The sequence below is a fragment of a genome, unplaced genomic scaffold (assembly GCF_019419815.1).
Source record: "Pyrus x bretschneideri cultivar Hongxiangsu unplaced genomic scaffold, Pyrus_bretschneideri_v1 Contig44, whole genome shotgun sequence".
Classification (NCBI taxonomy): Eukaryota; Viridiplantae; Streptophyta; class Magnoliopsida; order Rosales; family Rosaceae; genus Pyrus; species Pyrus x bretschneideri.
In genome coordinates, this window is record NW_025999768.1 from 2,740,612 (window position 1) to 2,761,602 (window position 20,991).

At 39.9% G+C, this 20,991-nt stretch overlaps 4 protein-coding genes across 7 annotated transcripts; 1 reads left to right on the plus strand and 3 right to left on the minus strand.

Annotated features, from left to right (window-relative positions):
• Positions 1–76: 76 nt before the first annotated feature.
• LOC103953921 (actin-related protein 6) lies at positions 77–3,052 on the minus strand. 2 transcript variants are annotated; one of them, XM_009365726.3, is made up of 8 exons: positions 2,277–3,052; positions 1,756–1,972; positions 1,603–1,666; positions 1,191–1,275; positions 1,051–1,101; positions 892–954; positions 651–799; positions 77–530 (listed from the first exon to the last, which is right to left on the minus strand). In XM_009365726.3, the coding sequence occupies exons 1-7, from the start codon at positions 2,951–2,953 to the stop codon at positions 673–675; spliced, it is 1,284 nt and encodes a 427-aa protein (XP_009364001.2). In that variant the 5' UTR covers positions 2,954–3,052; the 3' UTR covers positions 77–530; positions 651–672. The 2 variants fall into 2 exon arrangements, with proteins under 2 accessions (XP_009364001.2, XP_009364000.2); XM_009365725.3 differs by having other exon boundaries at positions 77–527; positions 2,277–3,051.
• A 772-nt stretch (positions 3,053–3,824) lies between these two features.
• LOC103953920 (putative clathrin assembly protein At2g25430) lies at positions 3,825–6,093 on the minus strand. The gene is given in 2 exon segments (XM_009365724.3): positions 3,825–5,160; positions 5,162–6,093. Coding segments are annotated over 2 exon segments (1,857 nt in total). The 5' UTR covers positions 5,900–6,093; the 3' UTR covers positions 3,825–4,041.
• An 827-nt stretch (positions 6,094–6,920) lies between these two features.
• On the plus strand, positions 6,921–10,557 carry LOC103953919 (BRAP2 RING ZnF UBP domain-containing protein 1). The gene is given in 12 exon segments (XM_009365722.3): positions 6,921–7,311; positions 7,313–7,440; positions 7,801–7,909; positions 8,012–8,126; positions 8,240–8,334; positions 8,872–8,978; positions 9,145–9,376; positions 9,457–9,510; positions 9,661–9,804; positions 9,944–10,008; positions 10,092–10,147; positions 10,234–10,557. Coding segments are annotated over 11 exon segments (1,281 nt in total). The 5' UTR covers positions 6,921–7,122; the 3' UTR covers positions 10,135–10,147; positions 10,234–10,557.
• A 456-nt stretch (positions 10,558–11,013) lies between these two features.
• Positions 11,014–19,525, minus strand: LOC103953918 (topless-related protein 4). Of its 3 annotated transcripts, XM_048567219.1 has the most exons (27): positions 19,366–19,525; positions 19,073–19,206; positions 18,772–18,951; positions 18,528–18,641; positions 18,260–18,418; positions 17,979–18,156; positions 17,770–17,893; positions 17,458–17,570; positions 16,816–16,984; positions 16,579–16,685; positions 16,439–16,508; positions 16,250–16,323; positions 15,984–16,079; positions 15,807–15,902; positions 15,313–15,440; positions 14,970–15,204; positions 14,732–14,893; positions 14,575–14,667; positions 14,196–14,342; positions 13,789–13,893; positions 13,507–13,686; positions 13,019–13,147; positions 12,829–12,924; positions 12,223–12,411; positions 11,792–11,958; positions 11,466–11,700; positions 11,014–11,338 (listed from the first exon to the last, which is right to left on the minus strand). In XM_048567219.1, the coding sequence occupies exons 2-26, from the start codon at positions 19,150–19,152 to the stop codon at positions 11,502–11,504; spliced, it is 3,390 nt and encodes a 1,129-aa protein (XP_048423176.1). In that variant the 5' UTR covers positions 19,153–19,206; positions 19,366–19,525; the 3' UTR covers positions 11,014–11,338; positions 11,466–11,501. The 3 variants fall into 3 exon arrangements, with proteins under 3 accessions (XP_048423176.1, XP_009363995.2, XP_009363996.2); XM_009365720.3 differs by having other exon boundaries at positions 11,014–11,700; XM_009365721.3 differs by having other exon boundaries at positions 11,014–11,700; positions 19,073–19,168; positions 19,366–19,510.
• Positions 19,526–20,991: the final 1,466 nt, after the last annotated feature.

The window sequence follows — 20,991 nt, forward strand, 5'->3', positions numbered from 1 at the left end:
ACCTAATTTTGCCTTCTGCACCTTTGTTAATTTTTTGTCATATCTTGAATTTATTCAATCTGATAGTCGAAAATGCTTTGAATCTTGAATCGTGGGTGTGCTTTAATACGATATGTTTTTCACCTTGATTTGGACCGCTAGATTAAAGCTTACAGAAAGCTGAGATCAAATACGACTTTGATTTACAAGACACCGGGATGCAGCTTCTAACGGCCAAGGAGTCGCCGTCTCCTGGACACTTCCTCTGATACGCAAATCCAGTCCACAACAATAATCGGTTCTCTGGATAGTGTAGGCAGGCTTCCGTGGCAAGTGGGACGAACCTCAAATCTTCCAGCTCGATTTCTACCAACAAAGACGTCGGGAAAAAATGTTTGTGTTAGTTGCGAGCGTGCCACTGCTAGTACTTGAAGCTGCGAAGCCTGCTTCTACTTCCTTTTCTTCAGCGGTGACTGGTGAATGGTGACAACAAAAAGTGACAGGCGCATTAGCTGCATTTTCCCTTGTGGACTATTTGCTTGCCAAAGCTGCTGTCCAGAAAATTTAAAACGGGTGATATAGTTTAACTCCATCACTAATAATCTTCTCAACCAAACAGAACGACACGGTAAATTACAGTGAAAGGTGATGATGGTCTTCAGATAGCATACCCTTCAAGATTAAATGCACTTGTTAAAAGAATCTCCTGCGACACCGAGCAGATCCAAGCTCCTCGTACTCAGCCTTAGTGACACACACTGCTTCAAAATCCGGACTTGATGCTAAGATAGATCCTCCCCTCCAAACGCTTAGTATGGGGCTGGAGAAACATGAAAAATTTTAATAAAACGTCAAGTGGTATCATTTTTTTCAAGTCGAAAAAATGCAAGTAGGTAGAAGGAGAAACGTTACTCTTCTTGAGGAGTTATCTTCACTGGATAGTCATCAGGAACAAGAGGCCGCAGCTCCCTCTCTCTGCAAAATATCAATAAAAACTTAAAAGTCTGAAAGAATGTTTTCGTATGAATTTTGATCTTGCACATTTAAATGGAAAAGTGACCAGTGCCATACAGTCTATCAGCTAGTCGATGAAATAGAGTGCTTCCACCTGTTAAGAGAATGCTGCCAACACAACTCAGACACGTTAGTAAGTATCGAAAATGAATTCTTTTCTATTTTCCTTAAGAAAAATGCAGAGCCTGAAAGGTCACTTTTCATAAAGTACAGGCTGTAGATGTGGTGGGCAGGAACTGACAGCTCGAACAATACACTCTGCTAGTCCAGCCTGATTCATTCCTGCGAAAACAGGCCCAAGTTAGCACTTCCCTTCGCACTAAGCATATAGTTCCGAACGGACTGAGTAAAGATTAACACTGACTATCCCCATTTTACTATACCACACGCCATCACCTTGTATTGAAACAGCTAAAGAACATATTTCCAATGCTATGCTCTACAAATACCAACAACTTGCGAAAGCTGACCGGTAGTAATAAGTGCCAACCAACATGAACCCGAAGAGGAGATTATAACGTTGATTCAGCAACACATAATACAATGTATATGCATCAAAAAGTAAACAAAACCCCAAATTGAAACAAGAAACAAGAATGGAAAACAAACCCAGATCAGCAGGATGGAAGATCATCTCTGGCACCAGGAACCTTTCATTTGTCAGGTCAAATTCCTACAAGAAACCCACCAAACCACACTAAAAACTACTAAACAAACAAAGCAGTTGTTCAATTCGTTCAAACACATGAGAGAAAAATTTACATTCTTGCTCAAATCAATCTTCTTTCGATCCGCCAACTTGTCTGTAACCTCCATCCGATCCAAATCCATTTTCTTCTCCACATCTTTAAGTTTGTCACCATCTCTCAAAGCCAAGTATCTCTTCGCCTCCTCTGGGTTCTTAACAAACCCCTTTGTGTGCGTAATGCCGTCAGGCAACACATAAGTGCACCTGAAAAGATTGTCCTTCCCATGTTTCCTAAACACCCATTTCAAAACAACAAAAACCCTGTCAAGATTTCAGTTAAACGGACCAGCGGCCAACTACTAATAACACTGATATTATCCCCATTATGGGTCGAATCACTCATTACCACCAACTAGCACAGCAAGGGCGGAATTTTATCACAAAAGGCCTCGATGTCATTAAGGGTATAATCACTCACTCATTACATATTTGTTCAATTTTGGGACATGAGATTCTTGTCTCTTCAACAAACCCACAACCAAAATCAAATTAAATTCAGAAATTCTAACAAAAAAAATTAAGAAAAGCTACATACTTTGCAATCTGGAGGTCACGATCAACGTCCATGGAAACAAAGCAGAGCTTCTCCTTGACATCGTCGATGAGAAACGTTTCGTCCATGACATTGACGGAGCGGTAAGAGACGAGCTCCTTGAGGTAATTGGTCAATGCCTTGCCGCCCAAATCGATCCGCTTGGCGGCGTAGTTGATGGTGAAGTTCTGGAAGACCGGGGCGGCGTGCGTGAAGGAGAAGCCGCAGTCGACGACGAGGCTGCACTGCGCCTTGATTTGGCGGCGGCTGGCCTCGCAAAGGTGGGCGAGGGAGGGGGAGTTCGCGACGTAGAGCGCCGAGAAGTTGAAGTCCTCGAAGACGAGCTCGTCGGTGGCGCGTTGGATGGAGGGGAGGGCGAAGAGGGGCTCCGTCAGGAGGAGGTAGGATTGAGCCGGGTTGACCCGAAGGAGCGAGGAGAAGAGGTTAGCCCAGATCTCCCGCTGGAGGTCCGGGTTTATTAGGTAGCCGCGGTCGATTGGGCGGCGGACGGCGGCGGAGGTGAGGTCCATGGGCTCGGTGGGGGAGGGGTGGACCCATTTCTTGGAGGATATCGGGCGGTACACACAGTTGGGTATAATGGCCGAGGGTTCGCGCTCGCCGCCGAGGCCGGCTTTGATTAGGCCGCCGCCGTTGTCCAAGACGACGACGTTTTGATGCATATTCAGGTGGAGGGAGGTTGAGCCTTGGAGTGAATTGGCGCGAGGTTGAGGTTTTGGTGAGTGTCTGACCCGCTTGGGTTTAAGGAATTTTGTAATGTATAGTAGCAGACTTTTTTTTTTATTCATTTTCTTTAAAAAGCGGATCTCTTCTACGAGATCTCTGGATTAAGTGATCCGATATTTAAAATTTTATCCAACAATCCATCTATTTTGACCCCTTAAAATCTATAATAATTTTTAGTGTTAGATAAATTTCAAAGATCCGAATCACTTAATTCGATAATCTTTGTGAGAAAGATCCGAAGATGATCTCTTCTCCTTTAAAAACCCATAAATTATAAACTGCAACTTTTACCAGAAAAAAGTTTAAAACTCATGACACTACGGCAATACATCAAGTGCAAAAATAAAATGGCTGAGCTTAAAACATTTTACTTAAAAACGCACATAAAAGATTTTGAAAAATCTACTTTTTTATTGTTCACAAAAATTGTGAAATCGAGTACAAAGGCATTCTAGGATTCATATAGCCGACCTCGCTTAGTGGGAAAAAAGCTTTGTTGTTGTTGTCATCACAAAAACTATGGGCTATACGATCATGAGTTCTAATATTTTTTTTGAAGTTTAAGAAAAAACATCTAAACCCTCATTTCTTGCAATTTTGCTACACCCTAAGCTTTTAAATAAGAGTATTGCTATCCACACATCTTTTTTTCTTCTCACACACCTCTTTCTAAATTTTCAATCGTCGAATGGAATGAGTTGAAGAAGATGGAAGGCCAAAAATTGCCAAGAGTAGGCGAGAAGTAAAAATACCTAAGTAATAAAATTGTAGCATATTGCAAACGAAATCTCAAGCCAATCACACATATTTGAAAACCCAAATTTGCTCTCAATATATAATCCCAAACCTTTTATGTTATAACTGCATAGTGCATACAATGCATGTAAGTCCAGAAATAAGCACAATGGCAAGGAACCTAAAAATGATGTAACGTCTTCCAAAAGAAAGTACCATAAGAAGGTATCTGCAGCATAAGCTTTATCCAAAAACTGTAAATTGCTCAGGGGAGGAAAGGCATCCAATGTCAATAGGGCGCATAGTAGTACCCTCCCGGCTGAGGCATCATCGGTTGAGGAGCACTGCCATAGTAGCCGCCAGAAATCTTAGCCAACCCCAACTGCCCTTGCATCCCATCTCTTCCATATTGCTGCCAAAGCAGTTGTTCCTGTGAAAGCAAATGTTGCTTCCTCTCCATGTCTGCCATCTGCACGTATGACGGAGGAGGCACTAAGAGGGAGGCGGCAAAAGGGTCCTGCTGCCCCACTGCGTGGACAGTCCCATCCGGGGCAGGCAGAGCCAGCACTGGTGTAGCGGACTTGCCTGCCCCCGGCATTGCCACGCTACTCGCACTCCCACCACTCAATTGCGAGGCGCTCACATGGTGCTTCACAGCGCCTTGATCATACATGCCACTCAATAACAATGAATCAAAACCACCAGCCAAATCAGCCTTCTGTTTTGACAGATTACTCGCCGTCTCCACCAATGCCAATTCCCAGTCTGCTTTACCACTCTCAGCAGCTGGTGTCTGCCAAGCCGAAGTCATTTCAGGCTCTCCATTTGAAGGGAATGTTTCCCAGGTCCCATTTGTATTAGTAGCAGTAGGAGCCGCAGAGAACAAAGCCAAAGCGAATTTGTTTCCTTGCTCATCAGCTGTGATTCCATCATCCCTCAAATTCACCAAATCCTCTGTCACAGGCTGATGCTGCAAAGGCTTAGGCCGGACTTCTGATGGCAGGGGAGGAGAAGCAGTGTAAATCTCTGGCGGAGGAAGAGCTTTCACCTCATAATTCACATCCTGCTTCGCCTCCTCGTCAACCTGAACATTATCCTCCCTGTTTCTCTCAGGACTCTTTGGCCTCGTTGTCTTCCCCTTCAAGAAACCCTCAAGCGACTTCAAAAGCTTATCAGTTATTCTCTGCACCTCCGGGAACTCAGACGAACGTGCAATTCCCATATCCTTACACCAACCATAAAAACCCACAAGCTCATCAATCATCTTTGCCCCATTGACATAAGCATCGAAAGCCTTAGCGCAATCCGCATAATCCATCTCAGTAAACCTATCCAGCACCACCCCCAATGCCTCACATATCTCAACATACAGCCTAAAACTCTCCTTCACAACCTCGTATAGCGCAACTGATCACCAACCTACTACTCTTTGCAGCACCCACCGGCCTGCAACCCAAAATCCGATTAAGAACCCTCAGCAAATCATTCAGCCTCACCAACACCCTCTCCGGCCGCATTTCCCGCACCGGTGTACTATCCTTACTCTCTCTTCTCTTCTCTCTCTCCAATGCCTGATCACTCTGATAATTTTCGTACTCAAATTCCCTCCTTTCCTCTCGATTCGCTCTCTCCCTCTCCTGATCGAATCCACTACTGCCCTCCCTGCCTCTCGATTTCCTCTCATAAACCTCAAACTCCACCTTCTCCTCAAGATACATGGCATAAAACCTCACAAACCCGGCATGATCCCAAGAACCCGAATGCGCCTCGTCACGAAAAGCCGACAAATTCAGAAACCGCACTCCTGTCCGACTTGCAGACACAATCTCCTCCGCAAACGAAGGGTGCCCATCAACCAAAACCCTATGAACAAGCATAAGGACCTTGAGAGCCACAATCCAATCGTGGGTTTTGCTCAAACGCCTCGACACAGTCGCCACCGCCGCCGTGACGTATCCGCGCGAGTGGGCGGTCAGGTTTATGATCTCCCTTATGTACTTTTCATCAGCCGGGTCCTCGTCGTGGGTGGTGGCCTTAACCACCAGAACTTCGAGGTCCGGCGCTATGTTTCCGGCCACTTTGGCCAGGCTAATGCTTGTCTGATCCTTCACCGCCCCAATCGCCTTGCGAATTGTGCTCGGCGCCATTGATGAACTCGATTGAATCCAAGAAACAACAAAAAAAGGGGTTTATCAGTAACTTTACCTCTGCTCTGTTCAGGGCTGCGGAGGAGCCGATCGAGAGCGTAGAAGATGAAAGGAGAGATCTTTTGACTTGGGTCTCCGCCGTAGACGGTGGAGATTGAGTCCGTACGGCCAGAATCACTCAATGGAGCTGTGCTGCGAAAGCAGAGAGCGATCGGGAGAGTATCTGTTGCACTCTTTTCGCTTTTCTTCGAAAGCGCGTAATCTTAAGGACTAAACCCTTCGCTTAATTACGGGGTTTAAATAACAGACGATTGATTAGACGGCACTTGACGGATTGTGGACTTTTTCTTCGACGTTAAATATTCAAATGCGGTGGATTTGTCTTATGCGAATGTAACGGACTCTTAACGATGGACGAAACCTTTTTTTTTACTTCTAACGCAACCTTTCTTAGAGCATATTCGGCCGATAAATATTTATCGCATCACTCGTTCAATAAATACTTGTTATTAAGAAGCTTTCGTTTTATAGGTATTAGAAGGTGATTAGTATGTTACTATTTGTCTTAAATGATATTTCTTATTGGCCAATTTCATTTTACTCGTTTTTCTTTATTTGGACGGAATTCCAATTTTAGTACGAGTGATGGATCATACTACCAAATTTATGCAAAATGCGAGGCTACTTTGTTTTGCATCAAATCACAAAATGTTTAGTGTTTATATGGACGATATTCCAAATAAAGATTTAAATTTGAGTGTAAAGATGAATGCACTCTAAATGAGCTAACTCCCGACATATTAGAATATAAAAGTTAATTTAAGAAGATAAATGAGTTAGCAAGTGGTGTACTATCGAGATAATTAGGATTTTTTTTCTCTAATTTATTGTGTTTTAAGTTTAAATTCATTTTTGTTCTTTAATGTAAATTTAAAAATATAGAATATTGTCATTCAATACTACGGTTTGGTAGTATTCATCTTCATTTATATTCCTAGCAATATAAGTTTAACTTCTTAATAATAACTCGGAAAATCCAGAAAAAAATAATAATAAATAATTTGTAAAAGAGAATTTCTAAAAATAATAAAATAAAATAAAATAAAACTCACAAATGGGAAAACCGCCTCTTCCCGCGAATATCAGCAGCTTGTTAATCTTGGTCCCATTTTCTCTATTATTCCTTCCCCCAACTGAGTCGACTCAGTCAGCCCACAACCACCATGTTCATCCTCCGAGTTCACTCAGTGGACACCAACCATCCTCTCAGCCTCGAAGACGCCGACTTCACCGCCGTCACAACTTCCAAGACCACCGCTGCGGCTAATTCTGACCCTAAAACCACCCCCAAACCCAAATTCAGCGAGCGAAGAGGAATCGCCCACTTGTTTCGGAAAATCAGACAGTCGTCGCATGCCGTGCCCCGCCTCTCGCTCTCCCATCCTCTTCGTCGTTGCCGTTCCCAACTACCTCTCCTTCGACGACTTCATCCGCTTCTGCGGGTCCCGCATCGACCATGTCCTCGAACTCGTATTCATCAGGTACAATGGTTGAGGAAATTTTTAGTCTTTCGATTTGGGGTTGTGGGTTTGGTTGCTTGATCAAAACCCTGAATTGGGTTTCTGAAGAAATTGAGGAAAATGCAAACTTGGGTTTTGTTTCCAAAATAATGTGGATAGTGTTTTTGCTTCAATTAATTCACAAGCTTGCATTGATAATTTTAATAAATTTAAATAAATTGCAAAAGAAAATGAAGCGCTGTAATTTGAGCTAAAAATCTAAAAGATCAATACTTTGGACTGAAAGGAAATGTTTGCTTGCAATTTACGTTTCATTATGTTGTGTTTTTGTTTCATTAGTCACCGAAAGAGTCTGAGTTAGTGTTTGTTTTATTGGATTAGGAACGATGGAATGGAAGACAGGTACAGTGTTTTAATTGAATGTAAGAATCGGGACACGGCTGGTGAATTTTATAGCACTTTTAATGGGAGGAAGTATTCGCCTGGAGAGGTAATGAGCCTTTCGTTATGTCTGTTCAACTTCGTGCGTGGTTTATTATCGTATACACAGTGATCTTCTGTCTGCCCATTCCTTTGGTTTGATATTTTGCAGGCTGAGTTGTGCCATATCCTGTTTCTGCAATCTGTGGACTACACAGAATCAGAAGAAGTAGCTGGGATTCCAGAGAACGAATTTACTGAGTTACCTACTTGCCCAGTTTGCCTTGGTGAGTCGCCATTTTCTATGGTATGCTAGGAGCTGTTTTTTTTTCCCCCCCCAAAGTTATAACGGTTATGCCCAATATTTATACTAACCTCGTTCAATTTGTTTGAATGTTAGAGAGATTGGATGCAGACACTAGTGGAATAGTGAGTACACTTTGTGATCATTCGTTTCAATGTCCCTGCATTTCAAAATGGACTTTGTCTTGTCAGGTGAGTTGGTTGTTCTTTGTTCCAAAATTTCTTTTACGTGTCTAAGTTTGTTAGAGATCTTGGTTGAGAGCATTGGTGACTGCAGTAGTAATATTCGTTGTTTCTCGTATATGCTGCTATTCTTTTATTAGTTGATCTTCAAGCTTTTGCAGATTGTTGACCACCTGGTGGTTACCTAAAGGTCTTGTTGGGAGGTTACTGGGTCAGCTTTGTTACCATCCCACTCAAAGTAGCCCTTTTTTTGGGATACTTTTCTGAGTTTTTGAAATCTCTTAGTTCATGTCCCATCTTGTACTGTAGTAGGGATAACACAAGAAGAATCAACTGTAACCTCCTTTTGGGTAGAAAAATGGATTAAAGTCTTTGTTAAAAGAAAGAAAAAGGTGTTTAGTTATTTCAAATTTCCTCTGTGCAGCGGTTATGGTCTTGGGTTTATGAACTTCAGCTTCAATTTCCATTGGCTTCTTCATAACTTTGATATGGTTTTGGTGTTGGGTTTCTGAAGGATGGCTGCTGATTTGATATTCTTGTCACCAGGTTTGCCGACTATGTCAGCAGCAGGATGAAAAACCAGCTTGCTGTGTCTGTGGAATACCAGTGAACCCCTGGATTTGTATAATATGTGGTTTTGTAGGATGTGGAAGGTAAAACTGATGTATTGTTCTTTCTTCTTTGGTTTTTTCTGTCTCCAAAGCAAGAAAGCAATATAGCTCATGTATTATTTACTTGATGAACTATGACGTTGTCTTGATTAGGTTTATCATGCACAGAAAGTTATTGATGATTTTTTTTTTTCTCTCTTCAAAATAGATATACTGAAGGCCATGCTGTTAAGCACTGGAAGGATACGCAACATTGCTATTCTCTTGAGTTGGACAGGCAGCAGATCTGGGATTATGTTGGTGATGCTTATGTTCACCGCCTGAACCAGTCAAAAGTTGATGGAAAAATAACAAATGGTACAGATTCTCGTTGTATGTCACTGGAATGTAGTGCTGATTCTGGAATTAGTGAGGCCCTCTATAGTAGCAAAGTTGACACTGTATGTACTCTAGCTAGCACCATCCGTAATTTTTCGTTCTCTTATTAGCATAACTGACTTTAGATGTTGTGCTACAACAGATTGTAGATGAATATAATCGACTTGTTGCCAGTCAACTTGAGAATCAAAGACAAGTAAGGCTGTCACGAAACCCCACTGAACCCCTTTGTTTGTGTTCTTACTTTTCCCTCTACCTAATGTGGCTGTTGATCTTGTTAGAATCCTTTTTACTTCCAATCATTTTCTTTAATCTTTTCCTGTCTGTTTTGTTTCTTTAAATTCAGTATTACGAATCTCTATTCATGGAGGCCAAAAGCAAAAAGGAAAGTACAATTTCAGAAGCGGTGGAGAAGGCTGTAAATTCCAAGATGCAGGATTTGCAAGCAAAACTGGAGAAATGTCTTGAGGAAAGAAATGCTGTTGCAGATGTAAGTTTGTAAATGTCATCCTCTTGAATGTTACTTTTGCTTTGGGTTTCGGCATAGGTATTGTTGTATCGAGTGAATTCACATTTTTTTCTGACAGTCCTTTATTTTTGTTGTGCTTGCTTTTGGGTTTGCTGCTTAGATCAACCGCAATCTCATCAAGGACCAAGAAACTTGGCGCAGAAAGTTGAAGGAAATCGATGAGAGGTACATATTAGTTTGTGATTATAACTGGCAGTGAATTCTTCCATATTGGTATCTTCCGTGATTTAAACTCCATGTTCTTTTAGGGAAGCTGCAGTCGCTGAGGTTAAGAGAGGAAAAGATAGTTGATTTGGAAGAACAGGTATTGCAATTCCAATTTTGTGCTAGTTTGCAAGTGTTCAGAAGTAGTGTCGGGTTCTTAACAAGTTTAAACGATGGTTATCGCAGATTAGAGATCTTACAGTCTATATTCGGGCCCAAAAAACACTTGATGACATGACGGGCTCGGACAGCATAAAGGCGGAACAGTATTGCCTGTACCTTCAAAGCAATCTTCTCCTGCCAACTCCAGAAGACAGACCAAATCCGGCCGGAGACGGAACTAGAAGATAGCGATCGACAAGTCGTGTATAGTAGTTGAATGCATGTTAAGTAGATTTTGAATCATGTAGCGGTTTCGGCTGTAATTTTTGTTTTAACTAATTTTGTTCGTCTAATTGTAAGCTGTGTGCATATTTGGAGAACTAACAATGATTAAGGACTCGTTCTGAACTTAGCAGTTCTTTTAAAGGGACTCAGTTCTTTTTGCAGAAAGTACCAAATATGTGTTTCTTGCAGGAAACGTTAAATAGTGTTTCTAGAATCCACTTAGATTTTTGTCAACAATTGGTTTCAAAACATTTTCATTAAAAACAGTCTTTAGTCACTTTAAAAATAACTTCCAGATGAGAAACATGTTTTTGTCTAATAAAAGCACTTTCTGAAGAAGCATTTGCCTACTGCTTCCTTTAAAAAAGAGTAATTCCAAGCGATCTCCCAGGGGAAGCGGTTGGAGTTTTAGTGAAATTTTTAACGTTTATCGTAGAAGCACTTGGTTTCTTAGTAAAAATTTCAGCGTCGTTATACTTTTATAGTAAAACCGCTTCTAATAAAGTGCTTATGAGCAAAAGTTCTGAAAGAGAGCTGTCATAAACGGGTCAATATAGTATACTGCTACGCAATGGGAACTAAACAACAACAAAGCCGCTTTCTTATTTATCACCAGAAAAATAAAGAGTACAGAAAATAAAATGACTAAATCATATCTGGTTCACAATTAAATTAATTTCTGAGATTCTCAGCAACTTATAAAGTAAAGAAAAGGATAAAACAGTCTGGCCGTTTAACCAAACCAACTACTATCTTTTGCTGAACCCCCTCGTCGTCCGATCTCGACCTTTCGCCTGGCGCAGCATTTCTTCAAGACTTCAAACTATAGTTCATCACTTTCCAATTATCCTAAATGACGGGAATTGCCTCACAGCGATCTGTTTTGACCTGTTTTCAAATGCCACTATAACGAATTCTACTGGGTTAATCCAATTATCCTAAAACTATAGTACCTAAATCCACAGTTTCCCCTCAAAAATATAATATGATGACATCAGGAACAGGGACCATCACGGAAGAGAGAAATGCACCTAAGGTCCTCGGTGGAAGCCACGCACACGGGATTGTCACCTTTGGGGTTGATCTGAAGCGGCTGCTCCAGAAGTCGTGCTAGGCCCAGCACCATTTTCGATTGGGGGATTAGTTCCCCACTTTCCTTCCGACTCTAATGGCTCAAGTACATGCACTCCACCGTCTGTAAGTCCTAAGGCAAACTGGTTGGGTTCGGATGGATGTGCCGCAACAACGAGAGGATACACCCTTAAGCTGTTAAATTTGTTGTTAGATATGTTAATTACAAAAGGATAAAAGCAAATACATATGTGGACCTTCGTATTGTATTGACAGGAAAATATACCTTGGATTTGGAGGTAAATAAGCGGTTGGTAGTATTCGGCATCTCAATCTAAGTGTAAGAGCAGTGAGAACCCCAACACTTCCATCTTCAAAGCTAACATAAATTAACTGGCTATCACAGGAATATACAGCATGTGTGATCGGACCACTAACTTCTCGAGGAACCCACTGTATGAGAAACATAGTTCAACATGTAAGCAGCACTAATTAGACCCTAAATAACAACGATTAAACACACCAGAACATCACAATCACCGCAAAATTCATCTTAATGCTTGCTAGTGCTCTTACTATATGCAAGCAAAGCATTTATGCCAGTGGTGTATATATGCAATGATTAAATTTTAAAGCCTATGCAACAATTGATTCTTTATAATAAATCAGGATAAAAGTATACTCAAAAATAAATTTAAGCACAAAAAGCTATGGCACCTGCTTAAGGCATTCCAATTTTGGTGCTTCGTATATGGCTATCTGTGTTTCATGAACTGCCAGCAAATGCATCTGATCTGAGTGAAACTGAACTCGGGTATCAGCAAGGGGAGCAGCAGCCCGGCCACTAGGCATCTGAAGAAATTTACTAGACTGCTTCTCCCATCCATCCGTGTTCCAAACACATAACTGCGGCAAAGAGAAACAAAAGCATTGATGACTTAATAACCCAGCATCAACATCAAGAAGAGGAACAGAAAGACTATTGGTTGAACGAAAAAGATTGTCAAATACCGAAAGAATTTTGTAAAGGCCCGAGGCAAGAAGGACCAAGTGAGAAAAAAATTCTAAAGATATGCACTACAGAAATGCATTTCCCAGTTAGTCACACAAATGAAATGATTTCAATGGAAATGTGAAATTTAACCAGGTTCCAGGGAACCAGGTTTCTATGAAGTTGAGTTAAACCATCTGGAAACTACATTGATCCTTTTGGCTTGGCTACTTGTGATAAGTTTCTTCTGATAGTCACCAGTTGACTGCTTCGAGCCTAGTAGCATAGCAAATTGCGCGCATATAGACTCACATGTTGTCTAATATTCATACCTGGGAATCAGCCCCCGAAGATACAAGCACATTAAGAGTATGAGAGAAGGCAAGGCCTGTTATTCTTTTCTGATGACCTTTTAGCTTGGTTTTAACCTGTGAAAGGGAAGCATCCAGATTGTAAGCAATCCCCTAGTCCAGCTATCATCACAACCTGGCAAAATTATAGTTCAGAGAACAAAGACCTCACCTCGTCAACCCGGACATTGTAAATCTGGATAGAAGAATCATCCATTCCTATGGCAATGATATTATTGTCTTGAGGATGAAATGCCAGATATGTTGCAGCTGGGGGTGGGGGCATAAATGTTGTCATTGTCTGCAATTCAGAAAGCAAGACATTAATACAACAATATAAAACCATAAATGTTGCCATAATTAGGTTTTAATGGTATTCGGGAAATAAGGGTGGGCAAATTGAATATTATGATATAAATTTTCTAGTTTTCAGCAAGTGTGGGAAAGTAGATTATAGAATGGGCATTGTGAAGGATGGTATAGAATCACCAATTTCAAGCAAGATTGTCTTGTGCATGGCACTATTAAAGGGTTTATAGACAACATCAACAACACAACCTTTTCCCACTAAGTGCGGTCAGATATATTAAAGGGTTTATAGACATGCATATTTAATCAACCAGTACAATACGAGAGAGAAGTTTAGAGGAAACCATCTACCTTAAATGTCATCATATTGAAAAGGGATATTTTCCCCCCTGAAGCTGACATAACATAAGAATCGTTCTTTGACAGTGCAAAGCATGGAACAGCATCCTCAGGGTTTGTATCACTTATATCATTGGTCATCAATATTCCACTTGAAGGTTGCCATAATTGCGGTAGACTACTGGCTGTGGCCTACAAGAACAAACTTTTTGGTAAATGGAAAACTTAAGGATGCAAAAAAAAAAAGGAATACATAAATGCAACCATCAGTTTAACTTTTAGGAAATCTAAGACCTTTTGTATTCGTTCATTTCTTTGCCATTTCCAGAGCTTGTGTACAGCATTAGATGATAACGCCAACACTGAAAGTCCTGAATTTGTATATATCAATCTAGAAACCTGAAATAATAATCCGTCAGTGCTTCACGATAAAAACATGCATAGTTCTCATAAAACGTTTTAAAAGAAACAAAAAGCAAATGAATATATTACAGAGATTGACCATGCAGTGATCTTACTAAAATCTCTTAAGGAAATCAGAAATAATTTCAACAGATTAATTTTGCTTTGAGTACAAGTCACAATAAAAGTCGAGGCACAGTTGTTAAATAGCAAAGGCATAGGAAATATATAATGACTACAAAATATAATGCCACAAAAGCTACAATTCTTAACAATTTAGGACAGAAGAGAACTAATACCCTCATTGCTGTTAAAGTATCAGGGAGCCTCAGAGAGCGGCATTGTGATAGTTCACTGATTTCAGTCAGTTTCCAAATCCTGGCTTTCTCTACCGACTCATCAGCAATTCTAGGTTTAATGTCGACCAAACTTCTATTGTCATTGTTCTACACAGATGGACATAGAAAGAGAAGGACAAGGTTAAACCATCGTATAAAAACACCCTTTTTTACCGTTGAAGAAGAAAATTGAACTTCTAGTTTCAAACACATTTCCTATGCATAATAACATACATTTTGATCAGACTGAATATTAAACATAAGTTGATGATAATAACATCGTTTAATATAGCATGCTTCCAATATTTTAGTCACCCATGAGAGAGATCATGACACTCACCAGTCCAACCATGGCTGACACAGGAGCAGCTCGATCTCCAATGCTTGTTCCAATAGGAGTGCTGGAAGGCCCAAATGTTCCTACTGGGAGTGCCTGCATATTAATGATGCATTTAGCTAACAGATTTTAACAAGGTATGCCAAGTTGAAACTTTTACCTTCACTGCAGCCGCAGAAGCAGCTCTTGAAGCATCAAATGTGCGACTTTCCACAGTTCTTAGCAACCTAATTCCATCTGTATTTGCCAGAATTTTAATACCATCATTCGTTGAGGCAGCTAACAATATTCCTTCCTTGTTAAATCTGATTGTGGGAGAAGCCTGCAGGGTTTTAAGATCATGGTGAGTAATCTGGAAGGAATTTTTTTATTTAGAAAAATTAAGTTGTGATGCCTACCGGCAATCCACCATCTGCATCAGTACTCGTCAAAAGGTTAACATTGTCCATGTCCCAAAATTTGACAGTGAACTCATCGCCAGCAGCCAAGAACCGGTTTTTAGTGGTATCAAACTGCACAACCCCAACTGCACGCTTTGCAAGACCATGATAGGTCCGCTTTACAGCTCCTTCACTTTCATTCCACTCCACCAAGGATGAATCCCCTTCTTTGTTAGTCCCACATGAGAACAACCTATGTGTTCAGAGAAGATACAAAGACGTCCATCATAATATAACAGATAAATACTTAATATCACATCATTAATAGAACAATGTCTTTGTAAAGGGTGCAGAAAGTAACCTTGCTCCATCTGCACTGTATGCCATAGTGGTAGATGAATGGCCTGGTGCATCATAGTCAACTCTTGAGCCCACATTATCATACAACCATGCCTTTATTTTCCCATCAGTAGCCGTCGAGAAAATGAACTGGAAAAAGAAACAGTAGGGGATTAAGAACTTTAACACAAAGTACAATATAATCGTACAATCTATGAGACATCAAATCAAGTTGCTAATGACTTAAGTCTAAAACAAATTTTGTGAGCCCTTCAAAAAAATTTCCGTACTTTATGAGTTAGTTTCCTATTCCCCATTTAGTGAAACTGTGTCCTAATATTTTTGATTGAAATACATACGGTTAAGTATTAACTGATTCAGATTCTCCATTTAATTTGTACATTACAAAAAAACAAACAGAAACTTCTAGTTTTCTATTTTAGTTTTTTTTTTGTTGTAAAATAATACCCTTTTTACATTCCACGTTATCAACACTATAACATAAATAGATAGTACCTGGATATTTTCTTTGTGATGTGGACACACTGAATATACAGGTGCTTCATGGCCTTCAAAAGTATACTGCTTAATCCCAGTGGCTGCATCCCACACCTGCAGAATATTGAACTATCATATCTAACTACAAACTTGAACCTGCAAAATCAAATTAGAATTAGTCAAGTCAGATCAAACCTTAATGACCCTATCATCCCCGCAAGTGACAACGCACAGCTGTTTGTTTGGATATGAGAAAGCAAGATCATTGACGCTGCCAACATGGGCCTCAATCTGAAAACAAGACATGAACAGCAATGCGTAAGTCAATGTTACCCCCATAAAGGAAAATAAGATGTCCAACAAGAATAGGAAAACATAAGGAGACAAAATATAAACAAAATAAAATAACAAGAGCAAATGACAGAAGACTATCTTCAAAGGGATAGGTTGATGGAATAAACCTCCAGGTGATTTCGTAACTCATCACCACCATGGTAGGAATATATGTGTACAATGTGCTTAGAGTATGCAACACCTGCAGTAGAATTTTGAGTCATCATAACCAGTTTAAGATTCATTTCTTAATTCTTGACAATATTTGATGAACTAGCATAAGTCTACTTCAGAAAATCCAGGATACAGACACCTACCAACAAGTGTCCCATCAGGGCTCCACATCACACGGTTGATTGATGCTGTATAATCACTGGCCAAAGATGCCTACAGGACAATGAAGATGGCAATATTATTTAAAAATCCATACGATACTACAGAATATCAAGAGCCAAACCTGCAGTGCCCCTGAACATGCTCCAATGTCCCAGACTTTGAAGTTCTTAATAGCCTTTTCTTGGCTTGGTAGCTTATATATCATGACATCACCCATGTTTGTTCCAACTGAAATGATAAAATTGCTTATTACTAAAAGAAAAGCTATAATTCAACATTTGAAAGAACGAAATAAAAAATATATACAAAAATAATAATTTACAACAAGTGGAATGGAGATCAGCTCTCTGGAGCTTACCAAGAAGTAAAATTTGTTGTACCGGGTGGAAATCCATACTCTTGACAGCTGAACCCAGACTTAAAGTCATAACAACAGACCTGGGCAAGTCATCAGAAGAGTAGGAACTCTGACCATGGCTCTGATTAGGATATGCAACAGGCAGCATATTTACTGGCAGATTATTGGCCTGTTAGAAATTGAGTTAATACAGAATCAATTATATACACTAAGAAATTGCAACTTGAAAGTTTTCTGTAAAATAAAGCTATACAGATCTTTGGCATAAAACTTGCGACTGCTCATACAAAAGGTAACTGGAGGATCATTTGCATCATGTTTATAAGAATAAAATTTCTTTTAATTCCGTTATGCATACTTCCTCATCATCCATGTTCTAGTATTTTGCAGAATCTAAACTTACCATTTTGTTACCAACCTTTTGAAGGAACAATTTCTCTACCTACCTTTTATGAAACAATATGTTAAGGAAATTGAATTTGAACAACTGAAATAAATTTATTTCTTTAAAACTGAAATAATTTATTATTACAGAGTCAAAAGAATATACATCAAATGAAAGGAAAACTTCAGATTTAGCAATATAACTCGGACTTCCATCAGATAAATCAGAATATGTAAAAATTAAGGATAGATTTATACTTCATCCGGTATCCCAAAAGGTCTTGATCTCTTCAGAACGAACTCAGAATCTGCTGTTTGATAGTCCATAGTTGGGTTACCGGTAGGAGGAGTTCTAGGGCGCTTCAAGATGGCTGTAATGATGGTAAATATATTACACAAGAAAAACAGTTGCAAATTTAAGAAAATTACTACAAAAGCAAAAAACATGTTAAATAGGAGAACAAAAAGAATAAAGCTAACACGTCATATAAAAATTTCAGACAAAAGAACAATACAAGCTAACCATAAGAAAATGTCAAACTTCAAAGCTAAATGCTCCAGAAACATTACCCGCAGTGTTAGCTGCGGCCAACCCAAGAGGCCCAGCAGAAGCTGAGGGATGAGGCACAGGTGATGGATTTGCCATCCATCCAGCAAGAGACGTTGGAAGAGCAGCTGGTGTGGGCTGAAAGGGCTATATACATATACACCCAGAGTCAATCTTCAATTTAGAGACAGTTTGACCTCATACCAAAACAATATATTTGTGTTCTACCTACCCCATGAGCACCCAATGGAGGGAAACCCCCTGTCTTAGGGACTGCCCCCATTAAGTGATTAGTGACAGGAGATGGAGCCCTGGTACCATTTGGTTGTCCACAACTGTGGTCTACAAACAGGGTCTTTATGTCTGGATTGGACCTTGGGTTCTTACAAAGCTGATGCTGCCAGTTTAAACTGCAGTTTTCATGACACAAAAGTTAGGTAACCAGATATCTTAAAATTAAAGCAAGAAAAAATGTAGAGTCTCAGATACACGAGGCAGAAGCTTCTCAAAAACCTCTGATTAATAAGAGTACGCAGTCTCGAGTTCTTCAGCGTTGGAAATTGAAGTTTATCACGAAACAATGGGTTAGCCTCTATTAACTTTTTCAGTTCAGCAAGCATTATACTCCTTGCAGACTTAGTATCACCATATTTAGATAACTGTTCATTATCCCTGAAAAGTAATGCATACCCAAAAACATGTCAGGTCATAGAGATTACAAAAACGTGAACTAGCCGCCTATAACAACAACTGTCAACAGCACAAGACAATTTGTTCTCACCTAAAGTTTTCCAGAGTCAACAACTGTGTAATTTCCTTAAAAAGTTCCTCATTAAATGATGCAAAAACTTTCAAGTCCTTAACTAAAATGTCCACAGCTTTTGCTCGATCCCGCCTACAACAATCATTTATTCAGTTTTGAATCATATGGGGCAAAAAGATAAAAAATTAAATGAAGTAAATTAATCAACAAGGATTAAACCATAACAACAATTTGATTAGAAACAACAATCCAATACACCTACTTGTCTAAAGCTTCAAGGTACTTCTGCTTGCGAATCTCAAAGAAAATCTTCATAGAGTATCGATTATCATCAACCTTCGTGAAACCAGACAAATACTTTTCCACCTCCTCCCACTCTCCATTTGTCACCATGTCCTCAAAGTACCTCATGTTAAAGAAAAACCCTGACTCTTGCTCCAACCTCCACACCCACAACAATCACAGCAAAATTAATCGAAAATCAAAACAAATTAAGCCACCTAACAAACATACAGTTATACATACATATCCATAAATTAATAAAGTATATAAATTGAGCATACTTGTGAACACTGTCTTTGAATTTCTCTTCATCCAGAAACTGAAGTATGAGAAAAACGAGCTCTCTGCTAAGCGAGGACATCGTCGTCCCTGAACTCCTGCCAAAACCCTAATTTAGGCAAAGATCTAAACCCTCCTGCTCCAATTCACCAATACAACAACTCAAAATTTCCAATATTTTACACAAAATTCAAATAATTTTCAGTTCCGAAAAATCAATCAACAAAAAAATAAAAGCTCAAAAATTTGGAAAATTAACGAAATCAGAGGGAAAAATGAGAAGGAAAGGAGGTACCTTTATGATATCGATGGCTCAGATCGGAGGGTTTGAAAGCTTTCTCTCTCTAGTTTCTCTCTCTAGCTCTCTTTGTTTTGGTGCTTTGGAGTCAGGTATTTATATGGAGAAGAAGAAGAAGATAGAGATTAGGGATTTGGAGGAGAAAAAGGTTCAGAGAGAGCAACGAACAAATATAATAGCGTGAACGAGATGAGATGTATTTAGACTGATAAGCGGAGTGATAGGTTCGTCTGCTTATATCAAGAGTGGGTATCACCTTATATAATGGATAAGCCAGTCGGCTTATGCGGTTCATGTGCAACGCTAGATTTGGAGTTATTTTCGGCTGGATTTGCGCAGCCTTAGTTGTAAGTTTGTAAATAATAATTATTAAAAATTAAGGTAATACTAAAAATAAAATTAACAAAAACTTCTATCCGACAAAAACAAAATTTCTAAATTATTGTTAATCTAAATTGTACAAGATTGTCACTTAGTACTACGATCTAGTGGTATTCCTCTTCACTTGTAAGTGAGAGACCTTAGATTCAATTTTTCGCCAGAGACGAATTTAAACCACATTATTCTTAGCTCATTGTGAATCTAAACCCATCCTAACACACCCCGACCTAGAATGTCCACTAGGACTCCGAATCGAGCTGTACTGGCCGACACCCGAAGGGTGAAGAAGCCATAAAGTATAGTGATGTGGCAAATGTGAATAAATTTAAATCTAAAAGTACCTAAAGACAAGTGAGCGGGGATGAACCTATTTCACACACAACGTCAGAGCATAAGTAAAGTGCAGTAGTGCGGGTAAGGATCATACCCTCGAAGGTAGCCACCTACACTGAGATTTGCCAATAATCCTCGTCGATACGGACTTTCAACAGCTAAAACCTGGAGGGGCGCAAAAACAAGGGTGAGTGGGCTTTTGGTTTATATATATATATGTGTTTCCCATAAATTGTTTTTAAATGGAATTTCGTTTAAAATGTCATGTCATGTTTGCTTTACATTTTAGCATATGCATTAGTATAGCTTTGCATAATTTTGCATGATGTTGCGGAGGCCCAGGTCAGTTCAGGTGAGTATATATTGACGGTATGGTTGCATGGTAGTTGATTATGAGTTGATGCATGTAAAGCTCATTGTCCTGCACCCCAATGTTAGTGCTCCACTTGTGGCCAGGGCCTAGCCTTCACGTGATCGTTCATCTCTCGCACCACACACCCAGCATGGATCCAAGTCAGGTGCTAGCCTGTCGTACAAACCACATTAGGTGGTTCCGGCTCGTAGGTGACCTGCGATTCGTCGCACAGCCTTCATGTGATCGTAGCACTTGAGCGTATTTATTTACACCTAGTCTATCGTACAGACCACATTAGGTGGTTTCGACCTATATGCAGGTTTAGTACTGCACATGTCACATTAGGTGACTCCAACTGGATTGATGAGCAATAGGTTCAGCCGTACATGTCACATTAGGTGACTCCAGCTGTCATATCACTTTTGCATTGATTTATATCACCTGGCTTACATATTTAATGTTGAGATACTTGACATGGCATATACTCGGTTTTCGAAGTCAAATCACCAAACAAAAGGTATCACCAGAGCCTAGAGCTTGAGAGGAGTAGGAAT

Bases quoted from the DNA above. Each gene is read 5' to 3' on its own strand.
- LOC103953921 (XM_009365726.3), bottom strand. From the start codon at position 2,953: ATGCATCAAAACGTCGTCGTCTTGGACAACGGCGGCGGCCTAATCAAA. The intron at 1,973-2,276 runs GTATGTAGCTTT...ATGGGTGTTTAG, and splicing joins CGTGACCTCCAGATTGCAAA to GAAACATGGGAAGGACAATC. The intron at 1,102-1,190 runs GTGACCTTTCAG...TTGTGTTGGCAG, and splicing joins CAGCCTGTACTTTATGAAAA to CATTCTCTTAACAGGTGGAA.
- LOC103953918 (XM_048567219.1), bottom strand. From the start codon at position 19,152: ATGTCCTCGCTTAGCAGAGAGCTCGTTTTTCTCATACTTCAGTTTCTG. The intron at 15,441-15,806 runs GTACTATCTATT...TTCTTTTTCCAG, and splicing joins ATCACAAAGAAAATATCCAG to TTCATTTTCTCGACGGCTAC. The intron at 12,412-12,828 runs GTATGAATATTA...TCTTTGCCGCAG, and splicing joins CTTCGGGGGCTGATTCCCAG to TTATGTGTTTGGAACACGGA.